The 18,237-nt window shown below is 48.8% G+C and overlaps 5 protein-coding genes across 5 annotated transcripts; 3 read left to right on the top strand and 2 right to left on the bottom strand.

Moving 5' to 3' along the window:
- Positions 1-587: 587 nt before the first annotated feature.
- Positions 588-2,007, bottom strand: Pmar_PMAR022784 (hypothetical protein; the record flags this gene model as incomplete). Its single annotated transcript, XM_002767408.1, has 6 exons — positions 588-677; positions 725-991; positions 1,032-1,166; positions 1,216-1,462; positions 1,505-1,740; positions 1,813-2,007. 6 exons carry the CDS (start codon positions 2,005-2,007, stop codon positions 588-590), a joined length of 1,170 nt encoding a protein of 389 aa, XP_002767454.1.
- Positions 2,008-3,702: 1,695 nt separating this feature from the next.
- On the bottom strand, positions 3,703-6,330 carry Pmar_PMAR022783 (eukaryotic translation initiation factor 3 subunit, putative). Its single transcript, XM_002767407.1, has 12 exons — positions 6,140-6,330; positions 5,875-6,076; positions 5,692-5,827; positions 5,511-5,647; positions 5,329-5,461; positions 5,163-5,281; positions 4,968-5,110; positions 4,774-4,917; positions 4,485-4,563; positions 4,273-4,442; positions 4,048-4,216; positions 3,703-3,817 (listed from the first exon to the last, which is right to left on the bottom strand). Exons 1-12 carry the CDS (start codon positions 6,259-6,261, stop codon positions 3,743-3,745), a joined length of 1,629 nt encoding a protein of 542 aa, XP_002767453.1. The 5' UTR covers positions 6,262-6,330; the 3' UTR covers positions 3,703-3,742.
- Positions 6,331-8,541: 2,211 nt separating this feature from the next.
- On the top strand, positions 8,542-12,988 carry Pmar_PMAR022782 (hypothetical protein; the record flags this gene model as incomplete). The annotated part of the gene is made up of 1 exon (XM_002767406.1): positions 8,542-12,988. The coding sequence occupies one exon, from the start codon at positions 8,542-8,544 to the stop codon at positions 12,892-12,894; it is 4,353 nt and encodes a 1,450-aa protein (XP_002767452.1). The 3' UTR covers positions 12,895-12,988.
- Positions 12,989-14,619: 1,631 nt separating this feature from the next.
- On the top strand, positions 14,620-14,813 carry Pmar_PMAR022781 (hypothetical protein; the record flags this gene model as incomplete). Its single annotated transcript, XM_002767405.1, has 1 exon — positions 14,620-14,813. A coding segment is annotated over one exon (194 nt), but the record flags the coding sequence as incomplete, so codon positions are not given.
- Positions 14,814-14,969: 156 nt separating this feature from the next.
- Positions 14,970-17,883, top strand: Pmar_PMAR022780 (hypothetical protein; the record flags this gene model as incomplete). Its single annotated transcript, XM_002767404.1, has 9 exons — positions 14,970-15,177; positions 15,285-15,421; positions 15,574-15,699; positions 15,960-16,096; positions 16,385-16,517; positions 16,569-16,649; positions 16,941-17,099; positions 17,484-17,618; positions 17,838-17,883. Coding segments are annotated over 9 exons (1,162 nt in total), but the record flags the coding sequence as incomplete, so codon positions are not given.
- Between the last annotated feature and the right edge of the window lie 354 nt (positions 17,884-18,237).

Raw genomic sequence — 18,237 nt, 5'->3', positions numbered from 1 at the left:
AACTGCTAGCAGATGCGTGTCCAGAGTCTACCAATGATCGGCAACACAAGACAACAGTAGCTTCCAGTGAAACCCGATGATCACATCCTGTGAGAGAAGGACGACATATAAGCTACGCTTCTGATCACAACTACTGCTGATGCTCTACGAATAAACGACATCCAATCACGAGGGCTCTCAGATGATAGACCCGCAGCTTCTCCAACAGGATTGGACCTGAAAGACAATACACTATATCCAAGGGATCGAACACTTTTTAGGCGCTTCCCCAAATAGTGAGTGAATTTTCCCGCAAGTTTTAAATGCGATGCCCGACTCGCTCTGACATTTTTAGTGACAACAAGCGTGCACGTGTCAGAGATTGATGTTCTATCTTAATATTGAGTAATCGTTATAATATCTTCATATCATGTATAATATAAATCTAAGGCTATTAATTGAAAAAATGATAATACTGATATATAACCATTATAAAGTTAAGTCTACTAAAGTATCGCATCGCCGACCGAAACACGTGTGTCCAGCCAACGGCTCTCCGAGGAGTTGGCATCCCATGAAAGCTCAGTAATATTACGTTCGAGCTGCTCTTAGTTAAACTCGCCACGAGATCTCGCTGAATTCATAATTTGCTTCCGAGTCTTCGTCCTCTTGTACTGTTTCCTCGTGTTGATGGAATCCTATGTAAACATCGTGGAAATCTTCTTGCAAACCACCAGAGGCTCACCTGGACGTTCTGTTGCATCGCGGTGTCATCATGAGGACGCAAGTCCAAACGGTATCCAGGGAAAATAGGAGGAGCTGTACCCGAGAAGAAGACAACAACACTCCACGAATTTGATTCCCAGGAAAACGACGAGCCCAGTAAGCACCCGGAACTACCATCTGACGAGAAGTCCACGACTGCATTCTGATCCAGCCGTTGTCGCATAACCATCTCCATAGACTCTCGAAGTCTTCTCACCTTATCCTTATCAATATCACGAAACCACACCTGAGTGATAGTAATAGCTCCATCTTTACTACTCACTTACCTCTGCTCGTAGATGGCCGCTAGCGTTACTTCGAGAAGAGCCCCCTCGGACATTACCACGCTTAACCTTATCAACTAGCCTCAGGCCCGTGACGAAATCCTTTGGCTCCAGAGTGTTGCCTACGACAGCGAGGACCTGTGGACAAAACATAAAGACAATTATTGAACTCTCCATCATATCCTACAAGGTTATTCCAGATTTCGTCCATAAGTGCTAGGCCAGCATTGACCTGTGTGACAGGGTTGGAAGCTTCGAAGTCGAAGGACGCCTTGGACTTGAAAGCAGCTGCTTGCATCGTGAACTGGAAGTGGCCCCCCTTGGCGTTGGCCGGATCCTCCCATTCGGGCTTGACACCGTCCAGGAAGAGCATGAGAGCCCCTAGAGAGTGAGTCGGCGTCTTGGACATCTCGCCGTTCTCCAACATGTCATATCTAGGAGAAGTTCAGAAGGAGAAGAAAATAGAGCCTGCTTACCTGACGATTCTGAGGTTGTCTCCGATAACAGCGCTTGGCTGTGGGAGGAAATTGTAGTACTTCCAAAAGTCTTGCACAGTTGAGATCTCAGCAACTCGATTGGTGAGCTCGCCAAAGTTCGATATTCCACGAGCAGCTGCTACTGCCACTTCCGTGAGGTCGACTTGCTGCTGCTGCTTGGAAGCATCACCATCACCCTCGGCGTCCTCGGACTTGGGCTCAGGTGTAGCGGCGTTCTGAAATATGGTATGCGATCGGACATACTTTGTATCTTGCAGAGGGGGAGGGCAAGATACGCCTATCATTACCTTATGAAGAGTGAGCTGCTCCCACAGCACCCACTTGTCCTTCAGCGGCAAAGGCTCGTCAATGGGAATAGAGCCGTGCAGTTTGTCGCATGCCTTGACCGCTGCTTCCAGCTCACAATTTGACACCAATCTCTGGTTGAGAGAAAGCGCTCGTATTTGAGGGTAAGATGCTTCAGCTACGACGGGAGAGGACATTGGAGGCCTTAGAAATGCGAATAGAAAATAATATCTGCGATGAATACCAACTGCCATTCCACGAACTAATCTCTCTCTCGGCCGTTTCGGTCAGGCGACAAACCAACAGCTGAGGGCAAGTTGGGTTGTTTATACGGTCGACGTACTCAGCACAAGGAGACCAGCACTTGAGTGAATTTTTTTTCGAAGTGATGTCCACGAACTTGAATGACCCTATCTTAGGCATCATCTGATACAACAGATCCACTGACAACGATCATTCCACGGGATGACATGTTGTCAAAGGGTTCTGTATCAGATGATGCCCAGCTTAGTGACGGGCAGCAGCTCAAATGCTACTATCGATGTGGCCCACAGAGAGTGTGAAGAGCGACTCGCTGTTGAATCATGTTCTAACCTGGAAGATCGTCGCACTGGGGAGACATTCGTGACAGCCACGAGTATCGTGTGATACGCAGACACCAACTACTAATTTCGTCACTGCGCCACGAAATTACGAACGCATGTTCAGTCCGTGTTCACTGAAGGCAGAAGCGGTACACCCCTCCACATATTCATAGCATATCCGGTTTTTCGACTTGTGCACAGCCACCACAATGAGTATCATCTTGCGGCTCAGGGAGGTATGTACTTATGCTTTACCTGATATGACCTCCAAGTTTCAGGGCCTAACTCTTCGTAGTTAGTGAGAAGTCGAAGATTGGTAAAAAGTTTTCTCCACATATTCTTAGCATACACGTGTTAAAATTGCTCCTCAAAATACCAATTTTTACTGGGGGAGTATATCTATAACTCCACGACCTGGTGTGCTTCACGGCTTCGGACGACGGGGGCATCAACTGCAGGCCCTGCCTCAGGTTGCATCCGTCTCATATTGCCAATGCCATCCGTGGTAACTTGATCGCTCCCTTCAACCAGTGGCGGAACACGGCAATGATGACGCTGTCTGGTGCATGGCCACCAGTGCTTCACTCCTATGATCAACTTCAACAAGCAATATGCATGGTTAAATACGAGGCCATGGCCTTAAGGAATAGCTCTCTGAAGGCTGCACCTCGGCAATTGCTTGTTTCTTCCAGTACCTACCATGCTCCCTCTACTGCTAACCCAGCTGCCGGTGACAACACCATCAGTGCGGCAGTCCCCGCTGGCGTCAACTCTCCACCAAGCGGCAGTCAGGTGTTCTGGTTATCTACTTCAACATGTTTTATTGGTGCTTGTAGTTTGCTCAAGTATTTCGTGTGGTGAGTATACTCAGTATACTATACTATACTATCGTCCACAGCGCTTTATGACCTGAGATACGTGAAACTCGTGCACTAAGGGGCTGAACGGAGGATCCCCGTTCACGGAGTCTGCGAGGCCCCCCTGAGGGGAACACTTACCTAATAGGTAAACCTCCAAGGGTGGTCTTGCGCGAGTCCCCGAGCCTCTGCATAGCCTCTTCAGAGGCTCCCTTCTTCAGCTTGGAAGCTACCATATGAGCCACTCCTGTCATATCAGCACTTCTAGAGGTTAGCGGGAAAAACCGACTGATAGAAAACCGCTGCCAGCAGTACGAGAACAGCGACGAGGAGGAGACGGTTGGTCATATAGAGTCCATATTATAGACCAGAACTAGATGGTGTTCTCGATAGTGAACTTTAACAAAACGAGCCTCGACAATGGAGCCCTCACGTAGAAACTATTGGACAACGTCGAGCACCACACCAATTGTATCGGACTCCTCTCAAAGCTACTCCTCCTCCTCTTCATCATCAGACTCGGACATCTCCTCTTCGTCCGACTCCTCGAACTCTTCCCACGGTACCTGCGCGTTACTCGTAATACAAAGCACTAGTGAATATCAAGAGGTCCACTACACACAATGACAAGAAATGGATGCATACTAGCATCACAGCAATCGTCGTAGCTGTGCTTAGCTTAAGGTCACATCATATCGAACTCATATACGGCGTAATCCCCCACACTAGTGATTTGGCTGTATATTCCACAGTACACGCGTGGTTCATATATAGGAGTATTGATAATAATCACTACCGCATAGAGCCTGATCATGCTCTTTGATGGCTCCTTGAGGAGCAAGAACTTTCCAGCGAAGGAAGCGCCGTCCTCCTCCTCCTCTTCTTCCTCAGCACCAGGCGCCTTGTATTGCATCACCAAGTCCACAACAGCCTGGACAATACCAAAGGCATTCGACGTATTCATCCTAAAACGATACACCTCAACCAGGCCCCCTTCCCCCTAGCAGTGACTGCTGCTCACCCAATTTGTTTGGCGAAGTCCTCCGTCTTGTAGGTCTGCACACTGAGAAGAGAGTGATGGAAAGGGTCGTTCATGCGAGCACGAGTGACATAGCCCAGCTTGAAGACACTGGTGCCAGCAAGAAGAGCACTGGCAACCCAACGGCCCAGCTTGAAGGCGTTATTATGCACCTGGAATATACCCTAAGTAGCGAGGAGTAGCAAATAGTTCACCTCAGTAGCGAGAACCGCGCCCTTCTGAGACTCCAATGATGACCTCCACGGCTGTTTCTGTTGCTGAGTTGATGGTATTCTGAAAAGGATTCATTCCGCTTCGAGAACTAACGCTCTCCAGAGTTTGATATTAATGTTCCTAATGTGATGACATTTACATGGGAAACTGATTGAAGAATGTGCCCCTAGCCATGTGGGAAATTCAAAATGAGTTTCCCTCGGGAACATTATAGGTTTGTGGATGATTCCCTGATTCCATGCCCAACTGTCCGACACCTTAACAACCTACTCGTTGAGCGCACGTATCTTGGCGTAGACAGCCTCCTGTCCTTCCCCTTGAGGAACATAGGCGTCCACTTCAGTACGAACGATCATGGAAATGTTACGGCTCTTGCTTTCCTCTGGGACACGAGGTAGGTCCACCTTACGATACCTGAAACACACTAGCAAATGACATAAACTCCTCCTCAGAAAGTCTTTCACCTGTAAGCAACGTTGCTGGGCGGGAGAACTTCTCCCTCGTTGTTGTCCTCATTCTCCTCATCCTCGTCATCATCCTCTTCTTCCCTCTGGTCAAAGGGGTTCGGATATTCATTGTCCTTCTCGGGAAGGGTAGACGACAAGACCTGAAAAAATGCAGAAACTCATCTGTATGGTCCCCTCAGTGATGTTGCCTGCCTGGACGGTAAGGTTCTGGTTGATGCAGGTGGCCTCCTCGCCAACCTTGTAAACAGTATTGAAGATCTCCGTGTTGGCGCCCTCGCCTTCACCAGGATGCGTCGCCGGAGGTTCACTACCTAAAGATACGAAACATGTCCAATTCCGACACACCAGTAGAGCTTACTGGTCTCATTGACGGTGAGCATGTCCAAGTTAGAGCCCTCCCGAGTATCGATGAGGATGGTGTTATCAAGTCTAGTGATAACAAGATCCCAAGAATACACTGATCGATTAGCGGCCATCAGCACCGAGAGAACCTGAATTGTCCAATGAGCATCTTAGGTTCCTCCTTGGAGGACTCATTACACTATCAGTACAAGCGACAGTAACGTTTTGACCCTTAGCAACGGGCTGGTTCGTCAGCAACTGCTCAATCACTGGGTCCTGTCCAGTAGTGACGTTATAGAAAGCAATATCAGGGTACTGCTTCAAGGACTTGGGGACTAAACAGAACAAATAAACTACTCAAATGGTCCTGTACGAGTACGTTTAGGTGAGACCCTGTCGTAGGTCTTTTCATAGGCCTTAAGACCAGTGCCACACCATACAAGATCCTCATAGGCGACGTTCTTAGGGTCAACATGAGCCTTGGCCAGAAGCGTGAAGGGTAACTCGCGGACGAGCTGAAATATATTCATTCCATTAGACCCCACTAGTTGCTCCAGCGGACCTGCCAGTCCGGGTTAGGAGCGACGCTCCAGTCCTTGATACCACGAGCGACGCCTTGTCCTCGACCCCAACCCTGTTGATAGGCACTCTGCTGCCGACCACCACCAGACTTGCCGCCCTTCTGCTGATAGCGGCCCCCATCACGCTGGTGTTGCTGTTGGTAACGATTATTGCGGTGATCCTGCCACCGAGGCTGACTGTACCTATTGGGTAAAAACGGTCGTCAAGTCGGAGGGCGATGACGACGAGGAAGAGGAGGAGATTACTTATTGACATGGTGCTTCCGTGGGGCTGATGAGGTGTCCACCAGCTGAAAGCCCTTGTCCTTCTCCTCTTCGCTTGCAGTGGCACTAACTCGACCCCGATTGTAGCCTTGGGCGGCTTGCATGTCCCGGATACGCTTTCCTTGTTGAGAGAAATCGCATACTCGGACATTGCGATAGCCATCGACCAGCGAGATGAGATCACCTGATGTAGACCCATTCTGTATCTTCCCCGCTCAACCTCAAGATACTCTCCCCGATTCTACCAGGGATTCCGCTGACAGACGTCGATCCGCCGATTTGATGAGGACCCCACTCCTCTGAATCTGCTGCAGGGAGCACAAGGGGTTCGAATATCGATACGTGAGGGGAAGTCATAGGTCCAACTACATCAATCCTCATTTTCCGAGGGGGAAATTCGGACGGAGCGAAGCGATTCATGTTTACCTATTTGGCTGTAATGCTGCGCGAGCCAGCAGCACGCGGCGTGCGCTACAGCGCAGGATCCGAAAGAGTCTTTCGGAAAGACTAGATTTTTGAAACGGCCACTAACTAGAGTTCTTGGAACTGTCCGTTCCAGTTGGCTCGGTTAGAACTCACAATTCTCGACGAGAATAATTCTCAATTTCTCGTCTGCATTAGATTCAGTGATTGAGTCTGATTTGAGTCAAATAATTTGACTACTACTACTGTAGTCCTTGAGCCACTTTATAAGGACCATCGATGACTATTGCTCAAGCTCCTAACGCTGGTCTATTACGCGTACTACGCATTGGAATCTAATGATAGGACTAGTTAGTATAAGCCTATTAGGATTCAGTTCTCTTGCGACAGTTACTACGGTGGCATTGCCGGTCGTGCATTGTCGTCGCCTTCCCCGTGTCGTCATCATCGTCAAACAGTCTTCTTCGTAAAGGTCGGGGTGGAATGAATAAGTATTGTCTAGTATTGTCTTGTTTTTGTTCGTGTCGTAATGCGCTCAGTAGTTGGCGTTGAGTTGTTCGGGCTCGGGTTTCGGGTTTCGGGTGTCGGGTTTCGGGTGTCCGGTCTCGGAGTGCATGCAGGTATTTAGAGATACGCAAATGACCATCGTCGAAGCCTTCATCCTAGAACTTCGGCCGCAAACAACTTAAGCTTGGTACAGGAGGCCGATCGTCCCTTCCAAGCTAACCTCGCAAGCTTATCTACTCTCTTCGAAGGCCCTGCTCGTCGCCGCTCTCGTTACTCGAGGTGGACAAATCAAGAATATCTATCATTCTGTGAAGGGTACAGAAGATATGGACAACGTTGGAGGCTATACCTGAGGGACCCTGAGACTCAGGGCCTGAGTTACACTTTTCTCCGGGTCGTGACTCGGAGAGCCTCAGGCAGTTCTTCAGAAGACTCAGGAGACAATGGAGAGCTGTGAGCCAGACGACCCAGCCAAGTCTGGGGAGTCAAGAGTAGTCGCTCATTTACTAACTATTCATTCATTCACTTGCTCGTTGTTAATTACCGAGTGTTGTGTTGTATTATCCGGTGGCAGGTTTAGTCGTCTAGCGTTCTACAGCCGGTTCTTGTACTATGTTCTGCTGCATGAGTGATGAAGGTAAGTTATCTTAGGTAACCTTCATCACCAGTAAGACTCGAGAGAGAACCGTTCTCTCGGGTCTTACTGGTTACTACGACTCGTAGTCTACGATACTAGGACTGATCACCTCGTCTCAAGGTGACCATCGATTGTAGAAGAACGAAATCTCATTGCTTCACTCTGTTCTCATCACTCTGGGCATGAACACTCGCTACTACCCGGCCTGACTCTCTCTGTGGTCTACTGAGGAACGTATAACGGTATGAGCCACAGGTCCTCTCTGTAGTACCAGGCGACATGGTAGACATGATGGAGGGAAACCTTCGTGACACGGAAGTAGTCCACTACTCCCATTCAACCGCAACCCAGTGTCTGCCACTGATACTTACACTTAAGAGAGGGTTACTGACGAGTTCGCTCACGTTGATAATCACTACAATGAGATCGAGCTTCTCGGGCGTCCAGCTAGAACGTTTATCTGCCAGTTGGGGAATCCTAATGGGGATGGCTACTCTCAAGACGTCTTCTTGTGGCATGTCACTAGCAGTATAGTATTAATGGTCTCTACACTACCAAGCAGACAGCTGACCACACTGTTGCCCAACGACTACTATGGTATGCTTCGACGTATGATGTCATTAAGGAAATTGAAGGTATAGTTGAAGGCTTACCACTACGTGGTGAAGGGTTAGTTGATGCGAAGGAACTTAATAGGGAAAAGTTGTGGAAGAATATTCTTGATTGTCTCGGTCGATTACTAGGGCGTGCGCTACGGTGATGGAGACGTGCTGTTCGTAATCTTATTACGCCCGAATCTTTTTATCTCTCATTCGCTATGTCGACCGCAGTTATCTCTGGTGATGGTGTTGAGTCTCGAGCAGTGGATGCGCGCAGAGAAGTTCCAGAAACGTTACAAACATTGGCGATCTCGGTGGGACTGGAAGTTGGCAAAGTAGCGAAAGAGCAGAACGTGCCCGCGTCCAGGCTGGCGGACTTGGTCTCCATGGTCAAGAGCGAGTTAGGAGAAGAGTTCGAGTCGGATGACTGGGGATGGGTGGGCGGTATCCTGGTGAAGGAGGTCCCCGTCGTATTGGATATAGAGCCCCCAGAACAAGGCGACGACCCGCCCTCCCAGGAAGCATCGCAGTCGGTTGCTGTGCTGAAGAGGCTTCTTGAGGCGGAGTTGACGTTGGCTTACCATCCGGGGGATGACGAAGTAGAGCCAAAGGATCATCAACGACATTGGAGGGTCGCGAAACGCGAGGCATCGGATAATCTGTGGGCGGAAAGACTGTCGCCGTTTGCGGTTATGCTTCCCAAGAGTTTCGAAGAGAGGTATCTGGCGGTGAGAGTCGAGTATCGTCGATCTCGAAGTCAGGGTAGTCGACGATGGGCAGGGGAGTATCCCGGAGCTTGGAGGGGTATGGGAGACCCTCCGGGAGCAGGGATACAGAGAGCGACGGTGGTAAGCCGGGAATCCGAAATCAAAGAGTACGAGTCGGGGCCGAGAGCGACGGTGATGAGCCCAGAAACCGAAGTCAAAGAGCAGGAGTCGGGACCGAAGGGAATTCGGGAGCCACCCAGGCTTCGGGAGTTGACGGAGGAGGCCGTGGAAAAAATCCGAAAGGCAGCGGAGGCGACGAAACCTCCACCTGGGGGAATGTTCAAAATCGGGGACGATATCGATCATCCCCAGACACTCTCGGATTTCAGAGCTTACTTCGAGACGGTCTCGAGCCAACGAGCGTGGACGGTAGTCCATGAATTTTTCTGGCTCGCGAAGTTTGTAGATACTCCCCTCTGGTTAAACATTTCGAAAACTCGGGGACGGAAGTTGCTAGCCAATCCTCTGTGCCGAGCCTCGTATTCTGAGGCAGTGGAGGCGATTTGGAAGTCTTTGAGAAACCTCTCGGGAGCGGATAAGGAGAGAGAAGCCCTCCTTCGCGAGGCTCAGCAGTTGGTCCAACGGAAGGGTGAGGGAGTTATGGCATATCTTTACCGCGTCAATGACTATAAGCTCAAGTGTGAGATAGCTGGAGTTTGCCATGAGACGCCTCATTGGCTGTCCGTGTCCCGTGTGGGCATGCGAGAAGATTTGGTCAAGAAGCTCAGCTACCTGGTGCATGTTGGTGACGACGACCTCGCCTGGGGCAAGTGGCTTACGGACATGGAAAGGATGTCATCCTCGGCGGGGTCAGGAGTGCGGGTGGTAGAGTGTTCGGAAACGGTGGAGTCCCAAGTATCGTTACCACCCCCGAAGATTCAAGAGAGAGATGCCAGAGCTCGCATCGAGGGACAGGCGGAGAAGGGTTCCGCGGCCGCAGGCTCCGAGCCGAGAAAGCCGGGGCAAAGTGCTTTCAAAGGACGATGTTTCCTTTGCCATCAGTCCGGTCACATGAAACGGGAGTGTCCCCATCGCGATAAGTATAGAGCTGCACGGTTGACGGCAACGAAAGAAGTTATGGCAGCGGAGGAGTTTGCTGGGAAAAGGGAACAGTCTCGGCAAGAAAGTGGCGAGGCGGCAGGAGTAGAGGAGTCCCAGAAGACGATGAAAATCACGAGTGCGGCGTTTGCAGCTGATTGCCATGCGGCATCCTCGGCCGTCTTATCGTTTGCTCTAGGGGGCGCGGACGAGGTCCCGCAAGTCACCCTTCAAGGTGGCAGTCATAACCTTGTCTCTCTCCTCGATACTGGATCGTCATGCACGCTGATATCAAAGGTGGTGGCTGACGAGTTGAGAGAAGAGGGTAGAGCTGTTAGAGTGGGAAAGCCTCCGGTGGTGATTCGATATGCCAACGGCGAGGAGGAGAAAGCCGATGGGGAGATTATCATAAGAGTGTCACTGAATGGCAGTGACTGTTTTCTTCCGTGTCTTGTGGTAAAGAGACTCGGGAGAGATGGGTTGATTCTCGGCCGTCGTGCACTCAGGCTGTTGGGCATGTCGATCGAGTTCGCTCAGGACTCACCGGCGGAGAGAGCCAGGCTGAGAAGAGCCTTCGAAGACCGCGTTGCCGTCCACGCCATCCATGATGACCTCCAGCCCTTAGAAGAGGAGGCAGAGAATCGCCTGTGTGCTACAGTCGACTGTTATAAGGCAGAAGGAGAGTTGTTCGTGCCCGACGAGGAGGACAGAGCTCTGCAGTGCATGGACGATACGGTGGGCCGATCGAATTTCGGAGAGCGGGATGTACTCGACATCAGAGTGGATAGCGTCCTCAGCCGGAAGAAGGAAGAGGCGGGTCTGAAGACTTCGACGGATCTCGACGAGGAAGCCATCATCAAGGACCTTCTAGAGGCAGTAGTCCAGGAAGGGCCGGTCCAGCTGGCGGAGGGTTATACCCTTAAACTCTCACGCGAAAGCGTAGACGGCATGCTCACTGACGGGCAGCGATATCAATTCGTGGCGCAGTGGAATCTGCGGGACCACGGCGGGAGCGTCAAGCCATGGTCGAGCGGCAAGATGATAGCCAACCTTCTGCCTCTAGAGAAGGAGGAATTCGATGGTCATTGTCGAGAATATGAGGCTCAGGGATGGTGGTTTCCAGAGAAATCGGAGGTGACTCAGCGGCAGGATGCGGGGAAATGGCAGTGCCCTTACGGCACTATTTTCCCGGTCCGGCAGGCGGCTGAGGGCCTAGCAGATGCTGGAGTGGTTTCGGAAGGAGCTGTTTGCAAAACCACCAAGACCAGGCCCGTAGCGGATCTTAGGCCAATAAATGGAGCGAGTCCACCAGTGAGCAATCAACAATCCACTACGGCAGAAGCGGCTCGAATTTTGAGGAGCAAGCTGAAGAAAGGCGATATCGTCCGTCAATTCGACTTGACTCGGGCATTCTATTGTATAGGAGTGGAACCAATTACGGAATCAAACCACGTTGTACCTCTCCGGTTGGCAGTCGCACATCGCCGATTTCTCTGTCGACGATTGGCTTTCGGCCTGGCGTGTGGGCCTTTAGTTCTTCGGAGTTCCCAACGAGTGGTCTTGAAAGTTGTTGAAGCCGCCCGGGTTATACTGGGATATTCCAGCGATGTATCGGTCACGGTGGTGATGGACGATTTCATCGTCTGGGGGGATGAAGCGGCAGTCAGGGCAGTGGAGTTACTGTTACTGAAAGCCTGGCAGCTAACTGGATTCCTCTGTCCAGAACAAAAGCGTACCCAATGGGGGTCGATTGTCCCCACGAGATGGCTGGGTAGCGGTTGGATTTGGGATGGAGATCGTGGGATTCTGAGTCTGGTGCGTCCGAATGCCGTTGAAGAGAACTTGTCGATCGACATAAACCGCCTGACGAAGCGCCAGGTATTCAAGTTGGCAGGCAGATATGTCGAGATTTCTGGTGGGGTGAATGAAAGTCTGGCTCGAGCTCATGCGGATTGTGCCAGGGTTCTGGCCAGCGTGGAGGCGGCCTGGGACTCGGTAGATTCGGAGGGATCCTGGAAAAAGCCAGCGTCCGTCCATCTCGGCCTGGCTCAGCGATACTGGGTGGAGGCGAAGAGAGTCGAAGACTCCGACCTGCGGTTGTTCAAAGGCCTGGAACATCTTATCGCGGATGTAGACGCGTCGGCTGGAGGGTATGGCTTTGTGTGGCGTGACCCGGAGGGCCGAGTGGTACGCGCTGAGGCCAGAGTGCAGAGCAAGTCGATGGCATTGGGGTCATGGCATTGTAATCGTCGGGAGCTATTCGTCATAGCGGCTTGTCTAAGGCGCCTGGATGAGGAGATTCCACTCTTCTCCGATCTAAAAAGAGTTGAGATTCGTGGCGACAGCCGCGTGGCAGTGCGCCAAGCCGATCCCTGGAACGTCCCTGCATGCAAGAGCATGGAACGACGAGCCATCCTGCGTTTACGTGGGGTGGTGGCTGAAGCTACCCATGCCCTGAAGTGCGGCACACCATCGGTGACCGTAACCTTTGCTCATCTGCCTGGGGTTAGTAATGATATCGCCGATGCGCTGTCAAGGGTATCCCTCACTTCGAAATATATCCCGGTGTTGGAGAAGCGAGAAGCGGTCATATTAGCGGGTTGCGCCGCGGTGGAAGCTCACTCATGGCTGGCTGATGAGGCCGGTGGTATCCATTCTATAGCGTCCGTTCAGAGGTGGCGGAGACTACGTGCGTGTTTCTTTGCTCTGAAGGGCGTGGGCGAATTATGTGGAAGAATATTCTTGATTGTCTCGGTCGATTACTAGGGCGTGCGCTACGGTGATGGAGACGTGCTGTTCGTAATCTTATTACGCCCGAATCTTTTTATCTCTCATTCGCTATGTCGACCGCAGTTATCTCTGGTGATGGTGTTGAGTCTCGAGCAGTGGATGCGCGCAGAGAAGTTCCAGAAACGTTACAAAAGTTAGCTGAGGCCATGATTTACTGTTTGACGAGTAGATTGGACTATGTTATGAGAGCCCTTCAGCTCAGTCTTACTCTAGATGCGGCAGCAACTGACCGAACTAAGGAATTGTAGCCTACAGTATATAGGTTAGAACTTCTGTTGTACTGATACTACTTTTACTAAAGCATTTAGTGACTAAATGCTTTAGTAAATTTCAACAACTCGAGTTATGAATAGTATTTAGACTAAATTTTAGTCTAAATACTATTTATGAGTTATGAATAGTATTTAGACTGATATTTAGTTATGAATCATAACTTGGGTTGTGTTCGATAGCAAAAAAACTTGAAATAAAGTTATATAACTAGAAATATTATCATAGACTATAATTTATAGTATGATTCTAACACTTCAACTTCCGAGACACAAATCATACGGTAAAGTTTACTTGGCTCTGGATCGAACTTGAGCCAAAACCACAACGTGAAGCCTAACCACCTCACAACACAACCTGGAAGTTAGTAACGCGGCGCGCGGCGCGCGCGTAGCGAGACGCCCCTTACAGTCTTTCTACATGCACTTGCACTAATTATCATTAGATGACATCGGTGAATTCAGGTGGCACTCGGTGATTATTCCGTGCCACACTAATTGATTTTAGTGACGGGGTAAACCGCAGCTCTTCATCGGTGCTCGAACACTTTCCCTCGAAGTCTCGAAGCACTCCAGCTCGTCCTTCATTCCAATGGCGCCGCCTCAACCCAATGACGATGTCACGATGAGTCCTTCTTCCCCGTCTGAGGATTCCGAAGATGATGAAGTCGTCCACGAGGTACCGGTCTTCCTAAACCGAATGCAGGATCCACCTGACTTCACTGGCGAGATGTACTTATTACAGTAATAATAATACCAACAGTTGGGAGCTTTTATGGTATCAATGAGGAGTAGGCTGTTTGGCCATCAGTCTTACACTAAAACTGTGTTTGATTGGTTAAGGCTGTTGAATAACGTTTCACTTGTGACTCGTATAATCTACCATGTCAAACGTGTATAATTCTGTTTCCACAAAAAAACACTAAAACTGTGAAATACTTTGCCGTTTTGAAGTGATTGCCGTAAAGAACATGTGATGGAATATTGGAAATTAGCGATAGTCTCAAATTCATAATTGCCATCGTGGTATTCCCAATACATGGTAGTATTATACCATTTAAAGGGCTAGAGACACTTCATCACAGTAGAAGAACTAGGCTCCCTTAGGTGGATATTGTAGAGCTTTTCGTGGATTCCTCGACGCTGCATTGTTATTACTACTGAATTTCGTGAGTGATTATCACCAGCAATGCACTTTCACTGAATTGAAATTGGATTTGGTAAACGTACCATTTTTCCACCCGTCCCTCTGCGGGCTTTTTTTATTTGTTTGAGTGCTTAAGGCTGTTGATGATGATGATAAATGACTTTATACCTATGACTCGTATAATCTACGATATCAAACGTGTCACATAATAAACTCACAAAGTCTTGCCATACCTCCAACTCGAAAGCTCTATGCACAATATGTCCTTATTAATTCCCCCATCAGGTATCCTTTGCGCCCTGTGTATCGGGCGTATGGCGATCAGGGTTATCTTGAGGGGGTGGAGCTGCGAGATGACCAGAAGAAGTTGAGGCTGCGATATAAACTCAATGATGACTCGGAGACGTTCGATCAAACTGCCACACATAGCTCTATGAGAGAGCAAATACTGATGGCGAAAACAGTCACGAACAAGTCTTGTAATAATAATGAGGGGAATCGCTAAAGACGGTATGGAAGCGGAGAGTCTATAGTGTTCCCGAGGGGGGGAATCGTTTTGAATTTCCCACATTTTCGACCAATCAGTTTTCCATGGAAATGTGATTGCATTAGGAAATTTTTCCTCTCAAAGCTAGATGGGACCTCGTATGGTAGTTCATGGTGGTAAAGGTACGTACTGTGTGGGAGCTGTGAACTCTGGACAGCTCACGTTGACGCCACTAGCCTCGTTCTGTCAATTGCGACCGGACTTCACGCATGTTGATAAGGATCGGCAGGAGAGGCAGGCGATGGCTGCTAAGATACGTGGGAAACAGTCTGCTGCTGCTGAGAATGATGACGAGAGTAAGGGCGTGATGTGATCTTTGGGAATTGCGTGGCGCGTGGTATGTGAACTTGCAGTAAATAGGGAGGGGTGATGATGATGAACTTCTCCTTGTTATTGTTATCAGGGTCGATGATGGAACCTGTGAAAGCGAGTACTAAGAAGTCTCAAGTGATATCAGCTAGCACGAGTTTAGCTAGAGGAGCTACCTCAATGGGAGCTAAGCAGCGTTATCAGCAATCCCTATTGGGAGCTTTAAGACAGGTTGGTTTCGGGACTGGGAAACAGGGTTTCTTCGGAGGAAGGTGTAGACTGGTTGCTCTCGTTTTACGCATGATTTTCCATAGAGAATTTATAGGTCAAAATTCAATGATGGTACGAGTAGGAAATTTAGGAAGTTATATTTTTATTTTCAGGACCAGAGTTTGCTGATGAAAAATGAAGAGGGAGAGGGAGAGGGAGAGGAGGGAAAAGTGAAGGAAGAGGGGGAGGAGGAGGGGCCGTGGAAAGAGCTCGATTTTTACGATGCTGATTCTCCGGAGGTATTGCTGTTCATCGGTTGTTCACGTGGTCAATTCCTAGGGAGTGTATATTACATGTGAGATGAAAAGCATATATCACAAAAAACTGCATGGTGCGAATATAGGGCGTTTTTCGTATCAAAGTATTACGCCACTTCACGTGAGCTGGGTGGAACTTCAGCGTTAATCTATGTGTGAATGATGGTGTGAAGTGAAGTGTGTATTTTTGACACGTTTTCGGAGTTTTTTCCCCAGCTCACGAACGTTTATGTTATTTTCAGGCTGCGGATATTTACGAGAGGCAATTCCTGACGCCTGTGGTGAGTGAGAATGCCAAGCAGTGGGAGGACCTGGATGCGAGGGCTAAGAGGGAGAGGAGGACTATGGAGTTGCGGTTCCATGTTAAAGATCAGGACTCGTAATAGGGATGGTCGGCAGGGAAACATCGAGGATCAACTGTCAATGTTTTTTGGGAAAATTTTCCCCCGTGGAGGAAATATGAATGAGCATGGCGGTTTCTTTTCTCCCGAATTTTGGAGGAAAATTCAAAACGAATTTTTCCTGAGAACTCGTTGTTAGGAACAGATTTCGGGTAAATTTCATCACATTAGGAACCTTTTTTTCTCATTGTGATCAACGCTATTTCTCTCTAAGTTGAATGGATCCGTGATTGAGGAAGAGGTGGAGGAGGATGTGGTTGGTGTAGGTACCTGACCTCGCTGTGTGGTAATGTTGTTGGTGTTAAGGACGAGTGGGGAGATCTTGGGAGGCTGGATGCTAACCAGCAATTGGAGACTATTATGAAGAAGCTCTCTGTGGCGAACTATTCGAAGCAGATTGTAATGACGATGGATTGGTGATGATGGTGTTGTTGTTACATGGTGTTTTAGACGAACCTATTGCCGGTGAATACCCGTCATAATATGACCGATAATGCAATCATATCGCATTTGGAGAACTGTTCAGTGCTGGTAGGTCAAGGCAAGGGCTCTCGTTCTGGTCGTGGCCGTGGTTGTTGTTGTTGTTGTTGTTGTTAGTGGTGCTATTGTTGTTGTTGTTGCTATTATTGTTGATGTTATTATTATTGTTGTTGTTGTTATTGTTGTTGTTGTTGTTGTTGTTGTTGTTGTTGTTGTTGTTGTTGTTGTTGCTATTATTGTTGATGTTATCATTATTATTGTTGTTGTTATTGTTGTTGTTGTTGTTGTCGAAATAATCGTATGTAGAGATATTAAAATTAAATTGATGGTGTGTTGTTGTAGGTTCGAGGAGTATGGGTGCTGAGCTCACGGCTCACTAATCATGCACCGAAGTATCACGACCTGAGAGATCTAGTATTGCTATTGTTGGGTACTAAGCGACCGTTTGGTGTGGAACATTTGAAAGCAGCAACAGGCTTCACTGATATGGAGATAGCAGAGGTAGTGCGGTGGTGGGAGGGGGAGAACTCCACTTCTACGGAGCACTTGGACACTTATTTCTCGATCATTTACGGGGCGTACTATTTGATAGTGAGCTTTCCATTTTATGGTTCAACCACCGTTTGTCGTTTGTGGAAGGAATGGTATAGTATAAGTTCCTTCGCTGAGTGTTTACTTGAACTTGCTTTGTTTACACTTGTAATTTTTTATGTCTTGGTGACGGCCACCAGTAATAGAGGCTGATGAATGATCATCGTCATGATGATGACCTTGTTGGGTATCATATGTGTTACGTCTATTGAGGTCGAGTTCGTGCAGAGGTGTATATTGGATTATGATGGATCGGCGGCGTAGGTTGGTGAGAAAAGTCATTTATTGATACAGGTATTGAAACCAATATGTGTGTTCAACTCCTCGACGAGGTCGTTGCAATTGAGGATACCATATGACGAGGAGTTTAATAAGGACTTTCCGGAGGTGGCACAACGCCAGCATGATCAGGCCGAGGCTAGGTTGATGGTAGTATTGGGATGAAGGCTTATGGTCGGTTAGCGTTGGAATACTCGTTCGTCTTCCTCACTACTAATATGAGTTCATATACGAATTGGGATAGGAATGTTCTGAAAGCAATAAGAATTTGCAAAATTTCCTCAGAATTTTCGTATTGTCACCAACACATGCAGTTGAGCATGTGCGTGTCTTCCTGCCTCACTGTGGGAAATTAGTGTTGGTTGGTAGGAGTTGAGGACTAAGTGGAAGAAGGAGAAGGAGATGCAGCAGTCTGGTAGGAGTGGCTGTGGTTTGAACCCACGACCTTCAGATTGATAGCCAAAGCAGTTAACCAACTGATGTAATTTGACGGTAGGTGGATCGTCGCCCTCTTCGCCGTCATCGTCATCAGCCGATACTCTTAAACTGACGAGTAATGCTGTTAACAGGGTGAAGGAGAGGATTGGAAAAGCGGTGGCAAGCGTGACGGAGATAAGGAAATTACTACAGACATTGTAAGGTGGAGGGCTGTTGAAAAAATCTTCGCGGTGCGTGTTTGATGTTGATGTAGATACCCGCAAGATATCATCACTGATGCCAACGCTATAGAGGCGATGAAGCAGGCGGGTGGTATGAAGTTGCGGGATAA

Source organism: Perkinsus marinus (assembly GCF_000006405.1).
Source record: "Perkinsus marinus ATCC 50983 genomic scaffold scf_1104296970774, whole genome shotgun sequence".
Lineage (NCBI taxonomy): Eukaryota > Perkinsozoa > Perkinsida > Perkinsidae > Perkinsus > Perkinsus marinus.
The sequence above is the reverse complement of the archived record's forward strand: the minus strand, read 5'-3'. Positions and strand labels throughout refer to the sequence as shown.